Source organism: Acartia tonsa, chromosome 11 (assembly GCF_053477335.1).
Source record: "Acartia tonsa isolate MP-2025a chromosome 11, ASM5347733v1, whole genome shotgun sequence".
NCBI classification, from domain to species: Eukaryota; Metazoa; Arthropoda; class Copepoda; order Calanoida; family Acartiidae; genus Acartia; species Acartia tonsa.
In genome coordinates this window covers 33359812-33380318 of record NC_137270.1, presented here as the reverse complement: position 1 = coordinate 33380318, position 20507 = coordinate 33359812, and the positions used below count along the sequence as shown (strand labels likewise).

The 20507-nt window shown below is 29.9% G+C and overlaps 1 protein-coding gene across 1 annotated transcript in view; it reads right to left on the bottom strand.

The window, feature by feature from the left end:
* Positions 1 to 19267, bottom strand: part of LOC145331254 (nectin-2-like) — a 38658-nt gene extending 19391 nt beyond the window's left edge. The window contains exons 1-8 of the mRNA XM_080175870.1: positions 19136 to 19267; positions 16960 to 16999; positions 14653 to 14720; positions 8182 to 8253; positions 7540 to 7597; positions 6904 to 6983; positions 6483 to 6545; positions 5836 to 5907 (exon numbers count right to left, since the gene is read on the bottom strand). Coding sequence (XP_080031996.1) covers positions 5836 to 5907; positions 6483 to 6545; positions 6904 to 6983; positions 7540 to 7597; positions 8182 to 8253; positions 14653 to 14720; positions 16960 to 16999; positions 19136 to 19262 — 580 coding nt within the window. The 5' untranslated portion in view covers positions 19263 to 19267. The remainder of the gene's footprint in view (positions 1 to 5835; positions 5908 to 6482; positions 6546 to 6903; positions 6984 to 7539; positions 7598 to 8181; positions 8254 to 14652; positions 14721 to 16959; positions 17000 to 19135) is intronic.
* Between the last annotated feature and the right edge of the window lie 1240 nt (positions 19268 to 20507).

Sequence of the window (20507 nt, the reverse complement as noted above, 5' to 3'; positions counted from 1 at the left end):
ACCTGAACTTCTTGGAATTTGAGTAAAAATAATGTCTATATTCAGTATTGGAAACAAATTTCCTTGAATTAGGAATTTGGAATTACAATGCAACAGCTTCTTGAACCATTTATTGGAATTGTTTTAAATATTTAAAATGATATTGTTGGTAAATTACCAATTATAAGAGAGGTAATTTACTTTGCAACAGGGTAATTGTTACTTTATTGTCATAGTAAAAACTATGAGTCAATATTTTTAAAAATATTATTGAACTTAAAGTGAAACTTACTTATTTTAGTAGTCATATGTAATATGTATATGATAATGTTGAATTTAAAAGGCATTTGGTTAAATAGTTTTCAATACATATCTTTTTAACATAAAAAATGTTTTTTTTTCTAGGTTTATCTAAATTTGAATGGTGTACATTTTGTTAAACAAAACAAAAATGAACAGTCATAATTTTCTCCATTGCAATGATACATTTTGAGTATAAAACAACTTTTTTTTCTTTCTATTTACTAAATAGCTGCATGTGATATTAAGTGTTATTAAAATTATTGTTGAAAATAACCTGAACATATAATAATCCAAAAAAGCAGTTATTTTGATAATTAGTTTGTTTAGTACATGTTTTATGCATAAGAATTTCTAAATTAAAATATAGTGTAAATCATTACTTTTTAAACATTTCATAAGGAAAATTAATTGAATAAGATTTTGGAAAAGAAAATATTCCCACTGCCCACCTGAAATACCCAAAATGATAAATTTATGCATAAATGTTTGTATTCATGATATCTCACAAATATTGCAACTCAGCAGATTTGCAAATTTTGACTGGGCAGGTCCATTTCTGGAATTTTAATGGCCACATTAGGGCCACGATATATCTTTTATTGGAATTTATTTATGGGTGTTGTAGAGTGTAAAAAACTGTTAAAAAGATACTTTGTAAATTTTTCTAATTTATATTTTAATTTACTAGGTCTGTTTGAAGTTTTTTCCATGTAACAGCATTGGGTATTTTATGATTTTTTTGTGAGTGAGTAGACAACTAATTCTGAAATATTTTTTCTTCTACAAAAAAATTTTACCTGTTCTGAGAATCAGCAAAATAATGAAGCATATTACATCTTTTCAGATCATATTTTGTTAATAATAAAAATTTTATCATTATCATTTGCAAGATTAAATTTTTCTTTATTTTAAAAAAGCAAAAAGATCACAAATTCTCAAAATAGCCTTATAAGTCCTTACACAATATTCTTAAAAAAAACATAATTTCCTTATTATTTAGTTATCAGTTTTCCTGCTCTATGTTTCTTTTTCAAATTTATTTTGAGCTTTGATTAGTATTTGCTCCTGAGTTATGCCAAAAAGGTTATAGGTAATCAATTTAAAGTGCATCAACATTTTTAGTAGCACAGCTACCTTACAATATCATTTGTATCTTGTCTGTCAGTCTATTGGTCCTCAACAGTCAAAATGATATATATATTTTAAAAGTAAGTTATGTGCATTCATAATTATTGTTTACATTGTTAGTCTTGCTAATTATGAACTTGCTTGTTCCTGGTTAGATTATTGAAAAGAGTTTATAGCATTTCATCTAATATGCAAATCCTACTTAAAATCCAGGAGAGTTGTAATACTACAAGTAAAGTTTTTAAAGCGAACAAAAAGAGAAAAAATAAGACAACTATTATTATTTCTTGCTTATTATTGACTATTTGCTGATGGTAATTATTTTAAAGAATAAATAAAACAATTCATATAAACTATAAATTTTGCAAAGAAAATTTGTTTTCTATGTGATCTAAGCAATCTAAAAGTGATATAAAATTTTCAGGATTTTATTGAGTTTTATATTCTATCAATGTACTGAATAAACAAAATATTTATCCAATAGAAAGATTGCACAATATAACAAAACCGGTAGATCAACTCACTGACTAGTGGGCCATCTATAACACCCACCATCTAACCTCTTGTGTTCTTCAATAATTCATTTCTAGCAAATGGGTGGGGAAGGGGGTGTGTGGCGGTGACTTAAACACTTTGTGACAGAAAAATCAAGGGTCCGATTTTGTTCAGTAAAGAATTAACATTAACATAGGCGTCCAAGGGGGGGGGTAATGGGCCATTTGGCACCCCCAAACGATTTTGGGGGTGCCGTAGGCACCCCCAAAATTTTGTGAACAATAACCCCCCCCAAAAAAAATTACCCCTACCTTGGGGGTGCCGTAGGCACCCCCAACGATTTTGGGGGGGGTAATTACCCCCCCAAAAATAAATGATCTTTAAAAAAAAAAATTTGGGGGGGGGTATTTACCCCCCCCCCCAAATTGGATGTTCTTAAAAAAAAATTTTACTGAAATTTTTTTTTTGGGGGGGGAGGGAGTAATCCCCGCCCCCCCCCCTCCCTAAAAAAAGTCATAGTGTGACTCGAGCCTTGAGGTGTAATATATTTTATGTTCCTCGTTTGGTCTCCTAATAGTTAATGAAATGTATATCCTAATGTTTCAATTAAATCAGATCTTGAAGACGATATTTAAACCGGCTTCCAAAAAACAGGTTTCTTACGAATACGTTCATAGCAGACAGATTGTTATTGTTTACAAATTTCATCATACACGCTAAACGAGAATAAAAAAGTAAAGTTATATTTTAATTGAAAAAAAAGATTTAAAGTTATTTTGGTGAACTGTGTTACCAAAAATAAAATAAGTAGTACATTAGTCGTTGAAATATCAAGCTTTATATCATTGCAAACTGTCAGTCAGTCATAAAATCTTTAGGGTAGGGCAGGGCCAAGTCAGTTGCTAGGCGAAATCGTTATTATTTTGACATATCTTCATTAAATGACACTTATCTCCATGTTCTAATCGATTGACAGAAAATTACATGAAACATAAGTTGTCTGTTGTTAAATTGCCTACAAAAAAGTATAAAAGCAAATTTTTGTGAGATGATTTTTACGGGTACTTATTGAGTCTCAAAGTCGAACAAGAAAAAAAAACATTTTTTTATTATTTTTAAAGGTCAGAAAAAGATTGGGTTGTACAAAAACGGGTAAGAGTTAGGAGTCTAGACGTCTTCATGGGACAGAATAAGCATTCAATTCCATTGAAATCATAAAAAAAGCTTGTTTAGTTTTCTCAAAACTAGTTATAAAACTTACCAGGACCTATAAGACGCTTCACTTTAAAGTATAATCATATTGGTTCATTGGTTAGTGAGTTAATTATTGTATTTTTATGTTGTAAAGAATGAGATACTACTATATATTTGAATAGTAGTGGCGCCCTTAGCATCTAAGAACTCGTGTTTTCTAAAGGGTAAAAAGGGAGGAGAAAAATAGCCTAAAACCACTCAAAGGATTGACCTATAATAGTGTGGAACCATCATGGGATCTATGTGAAGCTTTCCTAAAAAGGAGAACTCAGTATTAAAAGTAATGAAATCTGAAGCTATAGTCAAATAAACCTTACTTACTACTTTATGTTATAGGATAGTACTTTTTAACTTAATAGATTAGGTAGGTGCTTTTTTTACATAATTAAATTCCCCCCCCCAAAAATTTTACCCCCGGGGTAAATTAGTTTGGGGGGGGTAATTACCCTCCCCCAACAGATTTGGGGGGGTAATTACCCCCCCCCAATCAAATTTTACCCCGGGATAAAAATTTTGGGGGGGGTAAAAAAAAATTTTGGCGCGCTTCGCGCGCCATTTTACCCCCCCAAACACGATTTACCCCCCCCCCCTAAAATTTTTTACCCCCTCCCAAAAAAAAAGCTTGGACGCCCCTGAACATTAACTCATTTTTTTGAAAGAATCATTGGGAATATTCCAACCTTACATTAACCAGACTAATCTAAATTAACCATTATAAATCACAATGTTTATAAATTGATATATAAAAGAAGGGGGGGGGGGGGGGCAAATATTTTATTGTCTACTGGTATAATAAAGATTGTTGCCTCAAAAAAATATTCTCATATTTCATATTCTTATCGCATAGGGTAATATTGCAATTGCAAAAATAGACTGTGTATTTTTGAAGGGATATGACAAAATGAGATAATGACCTTTCATCTCAAATTCGAGAATTATGGTTTCAGCTTCCTTTCTAAATTTTCAAGCCATTCAACCCAAAAAAGATTTTTTTGGCTAACAACTCTACAAATCATTTTGTCTGTTTATCCATCTGTACTAAAGAATAAAATGTAATTCAGTTGCTTTTGCTGTTCCTGGCTTCTGCTGCTATTTATGATACAGAACCTAATTTTTTAAGGCTGTTATTTATGTATTATTTTTTGGTGTTTTGTTATTTTCTATTTATTGATATCATTAAAAAAAAAGATCATTTGTCTATTCTTTAGATAGATAAAAATGGAGAAATAATCTGTGTTTCAAATCTATGAAAATTTTTAATTTATACTGCGTATCGAGTAAAAAGCCTTATCTAATATAAGAAATGATTATACATCGATGCTTTCTCATAAAATGCCTGTTAAGCACTCATAACCCCAACCTCTTTTTTTGTAATATTGAAAATTATTAGGGAAAGGGTTATTTTTGTTTAACCTCTTTAGAACCAAAGTTGCCCAAAACAGTATAACCAAACCAAAACGGACCTAAACGAAAATCCATCCTCCACTTATTTAATTTTTTTTCTCCAAAATTAGAGGATTGGTATCAGTGCTCAACGACATTCTTTGTGTGAAAGCACCACTATATCTGTCATCGACTCATCCCTATGTCCCCTCCAACTTCAATCTTTGATACATTTTCAAACTTCAAACACATTTTGGCAAAATTTCTATACATAATATATTGAGTGCCAATACAAAAAAGTTAAATTTTAGACATAATTATACTAAATAAGAACTTTTGGACTTATCCAAAGACGTTAAAATGAATAAAGCCAGATAAATAACATCTTGGTTGTAAAATAATCCCCAGTTACACTGATATAGATTTTAATTGACTGACTTAAGAAACTTTTATATATATTTTTTAATATGTTGTGGTTTTCGCTGTTTTGAAAAAAAGTTTTAATGTATTGATAGTAGAGAACTACTGGTTTTAATCAATACAGGAATATGGTATTTAAAAAAAACATTTAAACAAAACTTTCTTTTGGAAGACAATAGAAAAACAAGACTGGGCTCAACGGATTTGCTGCTTTTGATTAAAATCTTACAGTCTGTTGTAAGGCTGCGACTTGTTTCATAACTGGCCGCTAGAAAAAATGTAGCGGCTGCAGCTGTACATAACAAACACTAAAAAAATATTACAAGAAGCTGAATCAAATATTTTATTGTTTATTAGTATAAAAATTGTGCCTGCAGCTGATTAGTAAGTTATGGCGAGCAGCTGGTGGTCACTTGGACAAGGAAGCTATGCTTTCAAGCTGTCAAATGTTGATATTTTACAATTGAAGTAAATATGATTTAATCTATGATTGACCTAACCCTGCATCTGTGATAAGCTTCTAAAATATTCACTGTTATTGATTTCAATGAATATAATTCAGATGCATACTTTTGTTAAGTTAGGGTAATCAGGGGTAAATTAGAGTAACCAGGGGTTATTTAGGGTAGGCAGGGGAAGAAACAGTATAACAGGGGTAAGATAGGGCAGGCAGAGTAAGTTAGGGTAGGAAGGGGAAAGTAAGAGTAAATAGAGGTAAGTTAGGGTAATCAGGAGTAAGTAGGGTAGGCAGAGGTAAGTTGACCCGCCACTTGAGATTTATCTTGGAAGGGTAAAGGCATCCTACTACTAAAATAGTTAAGATCATTCCTGTACAGACTAATCTGAGTTCTATAGTAGCTACAACGGTTATACCTATAACAGTTAGATTGAGCAAAGAATGCCGGGTTGGAGATCTCTTGAAGTCTGCCCGACATTTGTATAAACCTAAATACATAGATATATAAAAATATGGTTGGATAGATGAATAGGTCCTAAGATGTCAATGTAAAACTGCAAATAGGTAGATAGCTAGATATATAGATGTTTATCCTGTTTCTTTAGGTATTAGGTTAGTGATGACTAGTTCTGAAGGTACAGGATTGAAATAGATAGATAGATAGCTAATTAGATATAAAGATGGATAGATAGATAGATAGATACCTAACCTGTATCATCAGGTATTAAGTTAGTGATGACAAGTGCTTAATGTACTGGATTGATAAATTAATATATAAGTAGATAGAGAGATGGATATACAGATAGATAGATACCTAACCTGTACCTTCAGGTATTAAGTTAGTGATGACAAGTGCTTAATGTACTGGATTACTAGATAAATATATAAGTAGATAGAGAGATGGCTATATAGATAGATAGAAAGATACCTAACCTATATCTCCAGATATTAAGTTAGTGATGACAAGTGCTTACTGTACAGGATTAATAGATAAATATGTATATAAGTAGATAGAGAGATGGATATATAGATAGATAGAAAGATAGATAGATATATACCTTACCTGTATCTCCAGGTATTAAGTTGGTGATGACAAGTGCTGAAGGTACAGGATTTACTCGCATCACTGAAAAATATTTTGTACAAGATAAAAAAGGTAAGGTCTGTTTTTAAAAAGAGAAAAAAGATTTTTTAACTATTGAAAATCCGTCAAACAACTGGGATACTTTTTTAAAAAACGGCGTTATCCTCTTAGAAATATTTTTTTCATTTTTTTTCAATTTTGTAGATAAAATATCCACTTTAAAAGTTTAATATGTTGATATTTTTTACGAATATTTGTTCGAAAGAGAAATCTAAACACAAAAATTCGGCCATCTACAATCTAGAGCAGCTGAGAAAATCAAAGCGTTGTGGACGGACAGACAAAGCCCCTTAAGGCTAGGGGCGAATCCGCTAGTTAGTTATAAAGTAGAATGAAGTACCTGCTCTGGTTGGTTCATCAAACAGAGTTTTGTCTGAATAATGTACAGCAGAATCAAGATGCCGACCTCGAACGTCAAACCTAAAAACAAGGACAATTACATCCAATACCAAGGAAGCTTCAAATAAAATCATCATGATAAAAAACACGGATAAGATAAATTGATGTACATCTCCAATGATGATACACAAAATTAACTCTTCTGTATATTAGAATTAATTGTTGAGACGTTAAAACACTCAAATTAATCGATCAACCAATCAAAATTCACTTAAGTCCCCAAAGTTGTTAAGAAAACCTTATTATGAAAGTTTGGAGAATAGTGTAAAAACAAGCCCATTTGTAAATAATAGAGATGCTATACCATAAATAATAATAGTGCCTTAGAACAAATTCTTTACTTATTTTCCAAGAAATGAAATTGAGCTTACCGTCAGATAAAACTTCTAAAAACTGTAATACATGTTTTATCCTTAAAAGTGCTCCATAATGATGGAAATATTTACAACAAAAATGTCAGCAGTATATCTTGATCTGAAGCTGAGAAGTTCACTTTTCTCCCATACTGTATCCAATGGACAGATGGACGGAAGGACATTTCAAATCATAGAGTAGCTTAGCAACTCCAAATACTTACGTATAAACCGGAGATGAGATACCAATTTTGTACCATAAGACAAGCAACAAATCATCTCCTAAAGTAAACAAAATGATAGAACATAGTACAATAGTGGGTAGGTAAAGTTGTACGTACTCTATTCAGTGATATAGGGTTAAGTCAATGGTTAATAAATATATTTTCTATAGTTCTAGTTTAATGGTCTGCAAAGCCATATTTTTAAAGAAAAATTACAACGATTCTGCTGGGCCAAACTTTATTATATTTTAATATAAAGAAAAATATTTAACACTAGGTTGCTCGGTCTAAAAATTCATTAAATATATGTTTTTGACAATATTGTTTGCTGGTCTAAAAATTTACCTAATTTTAATAAAAGATGCTTAGTTCTCGTACACAAAGTAAAAATCAACAAAAATTAATTTTAATTCAATTGTCTCATCTTAGATCTCATGAAAACTTTTTTAGGGCGTGTGTACAATCTAACCCCCTCCCCTTCCCCCACTCTAAATCGGCACTCTTTTGCCTGATATATAGAAGGAATAAATCTTATTTAAAAATTGGGGGGGAAATTATTTCATCTTAATTTAAATTCATACAATTCCATAGTTGAAAACAGAGGCGTGCACAGGGTTCTGCGAGTAAGTGTTAATAATCTACCTTGTATTGCTGGCATAAGATTACAGAAAAGATCAGTGCTGCCCCCAGCTATACCTAGCACCTCGTATCTCTCTAAAAATAAGAACAGCTGTAATAAAAGTAACATAGAAATAGACGATTTGACATCCCACTTTCCCGCCCTCCATCTTTGTAGAATTATTGATGGAAAAGTTCTGACACTGTAGTTTGTACCAAACAATCAAGGTTTTATAAAAGTCCAAAATATTTTTAGCCAACTTATTGTGGTAGGGGTAAAATCTACAGTCTTATTTCCCCAACCATCATGGCACTATTATCTAGTGATCTAAAGGGATAAGATAATGGCCGATTAATTGATTACATCACCACGATCATACACAAAATTACCCCTGCTGTAGATTACAATTAGTAGTTGAAACGTTTGGAAACAACTAAATGACCCGCCCAATCAAAATTCAATAAAAGTCCCTAATGATGTTAAGCCAACGAATAAGAAAGTAGTTTTTTTTTTAACTTTGGGGACTAGTTCAATAAACAGCCCAATGTCCTCTCCCTCCCTGAGTTATCACACCTCATAGTATAGTGCTAAGCACAATATTAAAGTCTAACTTACAAAAAATATCATCAATTCATATGTCAATTTGCCTAAAATTAAAAAAAAACGTATTAAAACCATGTGTTTTTAAGCTTAGATTGATTAGTAAATGAAAAATAATAAAATCTAAATCACAGCCTTCATATCATCAATTTATTATAAAAATAAATAGTATTTATCTCATTTCTTTACCTAAATACCCTTTAGTTTTGTATAATAGTAAAAATATGTGTTGCAGTTTTTGCAAATTTTGAAATATATCACATGACCCCTTTAATAAAATAAGATATAGATATTAAAGAAATATAATACTTATTTTGTCCTTTTTAAAAAGATTTTTATTGGATAAAAACATCTAAGGTGGGGTGTATATAAGAACAGTTAGAGGTACTTAGACAGCTAAAGCCCCCAAAAATATCTTGTTTTTATTAAGGTGGGGTGTGAATCCACTCTATTTCAACACTTGGTGTGGGGCTTATCTATATAAATGTGAGAGGAATACGTATTGCAACATAATGCCAAAAAGCTGCTAGTTTTCCTCTCAATGATATGTAAATAAAAAAACTTTATATCATATTTTATATGGATGTAAAAATATTAAACCCGGGGCATTTTGATTTTTCAGGGCGGTGTTGAGTTCATTTTTGCACTACATCGTCATGACATATCCAAAAACATTCAAATGATACCTACTGCTAATTTTAGTAAGGAAGATACTGCTAATAAGAGTAAAGGAAAAATATTGCTTAAAAACAGGTTCTACTCATTTAAACTAAACTTCACTTGAAGATAAAGATAGTATATTAAAGGGTTATCTGTTTGATGTTACTGTGCCTAATACTCTGGGTTCATGGACATAAAAAAAATAACTGCTCCTATTAATCATTCATGCTTGGCTATTTAACAGAGCAAAGATAAAATGTTCTAAATTTCAAAAGTAACACGATGTCAATCTTTAGGTAGTAAAAGAGCTCATTGAACGCTGAACCGATATTGTTCTCCTTTACAGTGCAGCAGCAGTCCAGGAAAATTTTATAACTATTTTGGGGTAAGGGTATCTCTACCCTTCAGAAAAACATATCAATACTAAAAAAAATATCCCCCTCACAAACTTTTATTTTACTTATTCCTTTTTAGAAACTTACACTAGTACTCAGTGTTTTAAAACAATTTTTATTTTATTCATTTTAGCTCAAAGTTTTGAGTATTTTTTTTTATCCTTAATAGAGTCATAGTCATTAGCCTCGCTCAAGTATTGTAAAAATATTTCTACTAAAGTTCTTAGTGTACAGTAAATTTACATTATGTACATTTTTGCATAAGAAAATAAATAGATAGATATCCATGTTAAACTAGATGCCTGGCAAAAACATAAAATTTTAATTTTGCACTCAAAAAAGTATTAAAGGTCATGTATGAACGAGGTTAAGATATTGACATAATTTGAATTGCTACTAGAAATATATATTGAAAATACTATCCTGAATTCGATATAATAACAGCAAGAAAATTTAACATGTATTTATATTTAAATACATGAAGGTAGATAAAATACACAGAACCTGACTTTTAAACAAACATACATTTGCAAATCTGTGAATTTAAAATACAGTTTTTTTTTTTTCTGGATGCTTATGTAATGTTGGTTTCTTAGTTTCTAGGTAATAATTTGCTACCCCTTAACAGTAGATTAAAACCCTCTAAAGTCTATTGCTCTACGTTTTTACTATAACATTAAAACCAAAGAATTTCATTCGAAAGTATTTTTAGTAGAAAATACATATTTTCTTTAAACTAACTTTTACTTTTTAACTTTGCTGACCAAACGGCTGAAAAATAGCACAAAATCTAATACAAAGCCTTCAAGCATATTTTAGATTAAAAGGTTATAGAGATTTTGAAGGACCAAATAAAAGTTGTCACATTTTAACAATAACATTTTTACATATTGAACTATTAGAAAATCTATTTAGAACGCTAAGTTTGATGATGATATTACAAAGCTAAGCTTTGTTCATTTAAAACTTGTCGTTTTTGTTTCAGTATGTGTTGACCCTCAGGGATAAAGGTGACATGTACTGTAAATTATACTAATCTCCAAAGTTTTATAAATACGTTCTATCATCCATTGCCTTACACTTGAGGACAAATCTATTAATTATTGATTGGATAGTACAAACTAGCAGTGTCTACACTTTTCGGTTAATAATTTTAATCTGCAGAAGGGGTAATTTGAAGTGTAAAACAATTTATTGTCAATTGACTTATCTCTAAATATCCCTGGTTGATTCTAGTTTTATATTCTACTAAGCAATGAACTTGAGTAAAGTTTTTCAACACAATTAGGCAAAAATTGGTCTAGCTAACTATCTATCTATTGGTTATCTATCCAGTGATATATACTAGCGGCTACGCCCCTAGAAGCCTCTAGGGGCACTGGTAGGAGGAGGAAAAGTCGACCTCATCCCATTTTAAATTTGAGTTTCAGAAGAGTTAAAAATATATTTTTTTTGGGGGGGGGAGGGAGGTGAAGACACGCTCTCCAAAAATAGTTTAAAACCTTCCCAGGACCTTTAAGAAGCTTCGCTGTAAAGAAGAACAATATCGGTTTAGCGGTTAGCGAGATCCTTCGGGACAGACAAAAAACGCTTACTACTTTATATAATAGGATAGGATATAATTATTAGTAATAAATTTATCAATCTATTGGTTATCTATCCGTAATATATGTAATCATTAGTCATCTATTTATCAATCTATTGGCTATCTATCCAGTGATATATGTAATCATTAGTAATCCATTTATCAATCTATTGGTTATCTATCCAGTAATATATATAATCATTAGTAATCTTTTTATCAATCTGTTGGTTATCTATCCAGTAATATATACAATCATTAGTAATTCATTTATCAATCTACTGGCTATCTATCCAGTAATATATGTAATCATTAGTAATCCATTTATCAATCTATTGGTTATCTATCCAGTAATATATGTAATCATTAGTAATTCATTTATCAATCTATTGGCTATATATTCAATAATATATACATATATATAATTATTAGTAATAAATTTATCAATCTATTGCCTATCTATCCAGTAATATATGTAATCATTAGTCATCTAGTTGCGTTTCTATCAAAAAAAAAAATTTAAAAAGTCATATCAAATTCGACGTAAACATTTTATTTACATCAAAACAGCATTTCGTGGTCGTGCAATCAAAAGGTTAATGACTATAAGACGTTTCATTGTTAAATCATTATTTATGATTTTTATATAAAATGTTTTAATCTAATACTTTTGTATAGAAATTCTTTCTCAAATTAAACTTATTATGAATCTAAATTTAACACTTTATTCTGAAAAAATCTAATTAAAGTTGAAGATTTATCTTTTCTTATTAAAATTTAGTTTAGTTTTATTATTTTGTAGAAAATTTAAATGCAATTCAAAAGCATTTTTGCATTTCTTGTTCCAATTAAAAAATAATTAACTTGCAAAATTTAAAGAATCATTTAGTCAAATAAAAACTAAGTTATTAATAAATGGAAATTATCAGAAATTTTTATATCAATGTACATTATGCAACAGCTTTCGTTATAATCTTTTTAACTTCTTAACATGTGTATCAATTATTTCTACTCCTTTTTATTATGGATGACATCATCCTTGTATCCATAGAGAGTAGGGACAATGGGCTGTTTATTACACTAGTCCCCAAAGTTTTATAATAAATTTTTTTATGTGTTTGCTTAACAATTTTGGAGACTTTTCATTGATTTTCATTTGATGGTTTATCAAGTTGAGTGTTCTAACGTTTCAACCACTAATTGTAATCTACAGATTTGATAATTTTGTGTATCATCATTGGGAATACACATCAATATATCGGTCATTGTCTTATCCCTTTAGATCCCTGCTAGTTTCTATGTAATAGTTTGCTTCCTTCCAATTTGTCCGAATGTCAGGTTAAACTTCTCAGAACTAGAAGACAGTGGAATCTCAATAGAGAGAGATACATTCATTCAAAAAAAGAAAAATAATAGGTTATTGCAATTTATTTTCTCGTATTCATTTGAATCCGGTGGATAGGAACTGGTTCTCAACCATACGAAAAAACTATGTCTAGCATCTTATTATATCCAGTTTTCTACGAATATAAAAATGTACAATCATAAGATTAAACCAGTTTTTTTTAGCCCGTGCCTTCGGCACCTCGGGGCTAAAAAACTGGTTTTAATCTTATAATTGTACATCCTATATCCGCGGAAAGCCGTTTGTATTACGATGCGAGAAATAACTATTAAATTTTTGCAGGAAAAAGGTACAATATAATAATACTATTAATAAATAATAATTTTTGGTCAGGTCAGGTGAGGTTGATTTCCTTATTAAGTCAAGTACGTCCAATACGACCCCATTCTTTTTTGGAAAATATATTATGATTTAACCCCCCATTAAAGTAATTTTATCCTCTGTCTTGAGGTTCTAACAGAATATTTTTAAATATTTTTTCTTGTAGGTAAAAGTTGGGAAAGGGAAGGGTAAATATTTGGCATAAAATTACAACCACTACCCATTGTAAAAAAATTACCACATTCTGCCCGTCATTTTAAACACCGTCCCATTGCAATGTATTACCTATATTGCTTACAAAAAGTGAATAGTGAATTATGTACCTTTAATTCTAATTTGAATATGACTGACCCTATCCATGGCAGGATGACAGAGGAATTTGTAAATAGACTTATTTTTGTTTTACCAAGAATCTATACAAATTATTACCATGTTTTTCTTTTCTAAGGTTATTTACATTTTCTTTTGTTTTGAATATTGAAAAAAATACAATTTTAGCTTTTTTTCTTTAAGAATTTCGAATTTCTTTTGTTGATTTAGATTATTCAAAATAATAAAGAAAGATTAGCAATGATCTTTTAAAAAAACAGATCTTTTCTACAATTAGGGTCCACCGTCCGCCCGAAGGGGATAGTTCTTATTATTAATCTACATACATTAAGGCATGTTAGAATTGTCTTATAGATTTAAAACTTGTCATAATGATTTCTGTAACAGTTTGGTAAAACTGAGAAATCGAAGCAACTATTTAATCAATATATATTTTATAGAGTCCAATGTTCATTTTAACATGATCTTTTATTTGATATACTTATCCTACTTTCTTGATTTTTGGAATATTGATTTCTAGAGAGATTAGGTACACTGTCATAAGCGAAGCCTCTCTATAATCAAATCTTATTATTTACTTATGTCCATCAATATGTAAATGTTTGTCTGGCCTTATGTTTTCTTGAGCTTCGCTTTTATTGATGTTATCATAATTGTTTTTTAAGCATATTTTTACGTATAAAATAGACAAAACTGCAGAACATGCAACTTTGAGCAGTTTAATTCTGCACACTATACTACCAGGTGACAGCTGGGTAAATGTTATGCCAAGTTCAATTATTGTCCATCACAATAAAATTGCAACTATAAGGTTGGAAAGAATTTTTACTACAATTGCACTTTTATTATTTTGGCTTCAAAGGAATTTGCTATCTATCTATCTATCTATCTATCTATCTATCTATCTATCTATCTATCTATCTATCTATCTATCTATCTATCTATCTATCTATCTATCTATCTATCTATCTATCTATCTATCTATCTATCTATCTATCTATCTATCTATCTATCTATCTATCTATATATCTATCTATCTATCTATCTATCTATCTATCTATCTATCTATCTATCTATCTATCTATCTATCTATCTATCTATCTATCTATCTATCTATCTATCTATCTATCTATCTATCTATCTATCTATCTATCTATATATCTATCTATCTATCTATCTATTTATGTATCAATCTATCTACCTGTATTTTGACCAGTGTCGGCATCTGGAGGATAATTCTCTGCAGGAGTGTTTACTTCCCTTATGTATCTGAATTAGAAAATTAAAATCATAATTTCAATTTTTAATGGATTTTATCTATTTAAAACAAACATAATTGAAATCGTGAAAACGTATGCATCTAATTGTTTACAAATTTTCTAGAGCACCTCTAAAAATTATATTATTTTTACAAAATATTGCAAAATAATGCAAAAAATAGGCAAATTTTAAAAAACAAATAACTGCAATTTTTTGGAAACCGCTGTTTTAAATATCCACGGGAAAATTTTTAAAAAAAATATTCTTATTCTCGAGTGACATATGGAATATATATCTATCAAATTCCTACATAACACAGCTATGGTTTTTTCAACATTTTTAGATACCAAAATTGAAAGTGTTGGTCCGACTCTTACCACTAGTGCCCCTATAAGTCTCTAGGGGCTTAGCTGCTAGTGTTACATATTGATTATGTAAGTAAAATATTTGATGCAGAAAATATTGTAAAATTAAAAGAATTACATAATTATATCAGTGCTATTTCTTTATATTTTATTAATTGCAACGAGTTTCCCACAAGAAATGTTCAGGGATAAGGCAATGGTCAAAAGTTCAAAAGCGCAGTAACTTTATTAAGCTCTTTTATTATAATATCATAACCCTTTTTACTTGACTCTTGGAAAATTGATTCCAAGTACAATTAGGTAAAATGTAAAAAGCGAAGCATCTCTTTGATTAAGTTTCAAAATGTAAGCAAGACCATATATTCGATTGTCTGACTTTTGACTTTAATGATTGTTTTTATCCATAATTTACATATAAACTCCTCCCATTATTCCTGAAAAGAAATGCACTAAAAACCTGAAGATTGGTGCAGAAATAAATGGTTATTAAGTATTAAGATTCTTCATTAAATCATCTCTACACCACTTTTTATTTTACAAAATTTACTCTTTATGCTTAGATTTTTATTTATTTTAACCATCCTATCTTTTCCAGTATGGCTTCGAAATAAATTAATATCCGCTGGATTAAAACCGGTTCTAAGCCATACTGAAAAATCATGTAATTAATCGTATTATATCCAGATTTCTTCGGCATCTCAGGCTAACAAAACTGGTTTTAATCTTATAATTGTACATTTTTATATCCGTGTATAGCTGTTCATAATACGATGCGATAAATAACTTCTCTTTCCTTCTTGTATGTATTATTTTTTTTCCTTTTTTGTAGCGAAGCTACTCTATAATTGTATAATCTGTCTGTCCTTCAGTCAGTCAGTCCGTAACGCTAAGGTGAAATATGTTTTTTTCTGCTTCTATTTAAGACAGACAGTTGAAATATTCAGTGAAGATTCTTATGTCATATTTGTATTGCTTTTTTGTCTATCTGTCGTTCATTCTTAAAATAAAAATTACTTTTAAAAGGATTCGTAATCTTTTTGATATTCTCTGTTTATTTCTCATGACGTTTGTTTGTCCATCCATGTTTTTTGTGTGCTTCACTTCTTATGGATGTTGTCATCCTTGTTCAATCCTATAAATCTTCATAATTTGTGTTTAATTGTGGCTTTTTATGATTAACAACAAGAAAAACGTAATGTAATAAATAAATATAATTTAGGATATGTTATTTGGTTTTCATTTTTAAAAAATATTGTGTTTCATATATTGCATTGATTTTAAATCATTTTTAGAATCATCCTATTCTTTTCAAACTTAGCCTTGGTAATGTTGGGTAACAAACAGATCTGAGGTGGATTCTTAAAAAAATTTGACCCACTAATCGCTTAGTGGGGCAAAATTGTTTTCGTGTAAAATCCACCAAAATCACATTAAAAATCTACAAAAATTAAACAAAATCATAGAAGGGTTATTAACATATGATTTTGTTTAATTTTTGTAGACTTTTAATATGTCACGAAATTTTTTTTAAAGATTCCACCTCTGATCGATGTTCAAAGCAAATCAGAATTTATATAGATTAGCTTCGGTATTATGTAGCTTTTACCCTTGTTTTTATCACACTGAAACCTATCCCTGTTGATCCACTGATCTTAATGGATAAGATAATGGACCACAAATTAATGATGGTAAACAAAATTATCACTTCTGTAGGTTATAATTATTGGTTGGAGGGTCTAGACACTACAAGTTTATAAACAACAAATAAAATTTCAATTACAGTACCCAAAGTTTAGCCAACTTATAAGACAGACAGCTTGGTTATAAAACTTTGGATGCCAGTGTAATTTACAGTCCATTGTCCCCTCCCTGCCTGAAGTTACCTGATATTGTATTGTTGATGTGCATCAAGACCAACTCCTGCACATGATTACCAGTTTAAACAAATTCATTATTATCCAGGAATAGGGTATAACCAACAAGCGAAATAAATGTAAAATAATATTTGGGGGGCAGATGTAGAGGTCGTCAATTTTACTATGAGTTGTCCCTCAACGACAGCTGAAAAAATGCGTATGGGTTTCGTGATATTTTTCGAATTAATTTCATTTGTGGTATAAGCTGATTATTATCATGATTTGGATCATTTATAGTTGGGAATTAAATTCACAATATTTATCATATACTATCCTTTATATTAAAGTATCGGGATGTCTTTCTGTCTGTTCCAAGTAGCTATGGATGAAATACTATTATGTTTTTTATTTGTCCGTTAAGATCTTGCCAACACATTAATCTGAGTTTTTCCATTGATTGGAAGGTGTATATTTCTATTAGTAGTGGGACAAAGTGCCTCAAAAATCATCCAAGAGACGTCATAAAAATGAGGAAGATGAGAGGGGAAGTGGGAAAGAAAACGCCTAAAAAAGAGATGGATAATCCCTCATTTTTATGACGTCACATGGCTGATTTTTGAGACACTATGTCCCACTACTTTGGCTTAGCATGGTTGTGTGCTTGTTTATTCTTAATCTAATTTTGTGAATGGTTTTAGGAATTATGTTAGATATATTTTTTTGTTAAAATATTTACATTATGTTTCTTCTATATGAAAATGTTTATATGTGCAGTTTGATAATGTAATTAAATAAATGTTTTTGGCATATAACTCATTAAACATGGTTGCAATTCTAAAATATACTTCATAAACAAATATATGACATCATTTTATTAACTTTAAATATTTGACAAAATACTAAATTAAAACTGTTAGATCAAAACAATTCAATTACATTTTTAACGGATTTTTATGTAATTGAAATCAAAACAGGAGAAATAAATCATAACCAACATTTTTATTTGTATGATTTAATCAAAGTAATAATAAAGGTTATAAGGAATAAGTGTAAAGGAATATCAAGAAAATATCAGCTGCAAATACTTTAGTTGGATGGTATTGAGTTTTTTAATCATTCAAAGACTTTAAAACCAAAAACGACCAAATGGGATTTTTTGGTACATTTTTGATGTTGTGCTCCGTCAGGTTAGAGTTGTCTTAGTTTGGATAGAAATATGAAGCTTCTTCTACAAAGAATGTTGCAGAAAAATGTCAAAATATGGAATATAAAAGTAATCTATACAACCCAATTGACTTTAAATAACTTGAGTTCCAGAATCGCAAATACTATTTCATCCCAGAATAATTTTATGTGAGTTAGCCTGCAATCATTCTGTGACAAGTTTGTGTCAAAACTTTAAAAATATTTTCTTTATAAAGAGGGGATCTTTGTAAAGCAATATTGAAGGGACAAAGCTTGATCCTTAAAATATTTTTATCCACTTTTAATTTCTTAACCAATCGTTAAGACAATAAGATTTTTTGTTTTTAAAGTAAAATAGTGAGAAAAAACATTCAAGGTCTCAGCCTCGCATAAGCCTCAAATTTAAACCTGCTTGTCAGCAAATAAAAAAAATTGAAAAGTTTGTGTCTGTTTAATAACAGGTTTAGACACCCAGCTAAAGTTTAGAGTTATAATATGACGATTTTAATGAGGCTACACGCGGCTTTCGTGCGGTGGCCGAGCCCTGCGGTCAACTATTATGTGAACATAAAAGCTAATTTTGCAATAATATTATTACAACCATAATATAATAAAGGACTATTTTAGCTTGCCAAAATTATCATGTGGAAAATTGGATTATGTAAAAATAAATGTCAATTTTTCTTTTTGAGTTCTTGGCAAATATTTTCTTATTCTATCTTTTTTTCTCTCTTCTTTTTATTTTCTCCATTTATGTCTCTTTTTCTATGCACCCATCTAAACATGTGATAAATAATAAATTCTAATGGATAAATCCAATTTCTCATTTTTAAGTAACAGACTCAAGCTATTGGGAGGGATAATATTAAATTTATAAACAGGGTGTCTTACAAACCTACCATTTTACCTTTTAGCTATTTGTAACTTTTGTTGTTTAGAATTCTAACCCTCAATGTGCAAGCAAATAACAGAGGCAAATGTTATTTTAATTTTAAATGTGAATTTGTTCTATTCCCTGATTGGATAGAAACGATGACAGCTGACATTCTAAAGAACCAATGAGAAGCCAGAGAACTAAATCCGGCTCTAGAACTGGTTTCTTTTGTAAACAAACCAACAGCTGAACTGCCATTGTGAGGTTTCATTGTTTTAATCTGAAAATAGATATTAATGATAAATAATGTTTATTATTATAATTTAAATCAGTAAGTTTTTTTCTGTTTACAAAAATATCTTTAAGAATACTAGAGATAATCTTTTTATGGAACCAATATGATTATCATGGAACCCTTACATAAATCATGGTCAGGTTTGCAACCTTTTGGGGTTGGGGTAGTTCAACACTTCCTAGGAAAATTGTCTCTGCATGTAATTGATTTTTTTGTTTTTTGAACTCATAGTTTGGCTAATAAAATTGCCTAGGAAGTACAATTAAAATGATCATAAAAACTTTTTTTTCTTATTTTTTACAGAAAGACCTAAAAATAATATGAAGCCAAAGAGTCAAATAGCCATAACATTTGTTTTTATGTCTACATTCATTTTTTGCCAGAAACCTAATATACACAACATACACAAACATTCATATTTTTAGAACATTTTTTTTTATTTTTTTCTTCTGATTGTTGATTAAGCTCTATGAGAGGTATAAGTTAATGTCTCAAAATCCAAGTTTAACTTACTTTTATAAAAGCAATTAATTCTATAAACACAAATTTTACCTTTTCAACAATTTTATTTACTATCAACTTTAGATAAGCCGTGGTTGTACTAAAGGATCTTAAAGGATAAGACAATGTTCTATAAATTGATTGCATATATCCTCTCAATGATTAAAAAGTAATGGCTCAATCTGTATTTTCAATTTATTGGTTGATACGTTTGGGCACTGCCTGTTCTGAACCAACCAATCAAGATAAAATATTTAAAGTTTTTGAGTAACTGCTGAAAGACCATTTGGTAAGTTGTTTATTATTTTATTGTCTCCTTCCTTCTTGGCATGTAATATACAACATATTAGCATGTGTAAAAAAAAATATAAAGTACCACAAGGGTTGTGGTAAGTTGTAATTTACTTTTTTTCTTTTGTGGACTACCATAATCTCCATAATCTTGCAGAATTATTACATTCCAGGGATATTAAGGGATAAGGCAATGCCAAATTAATTGATCAACAACCCCGGGTTTGTTTTAAAATTTTTGGTTGAAAAGTTTGAATACTGCATGTTTGTACAACCCAATCTGGATTTAATAAAAGATTTTAAACTATAGAATGAGAGATCGAGTTTGGGTATCAGAATAATTTACAGTCGACTGTCCAATTCCTCCCTGGTTAAAAACAATAAAATTTAAATTTTCTTATATTATGAGTGCTTTTATGTTGGTAGTCC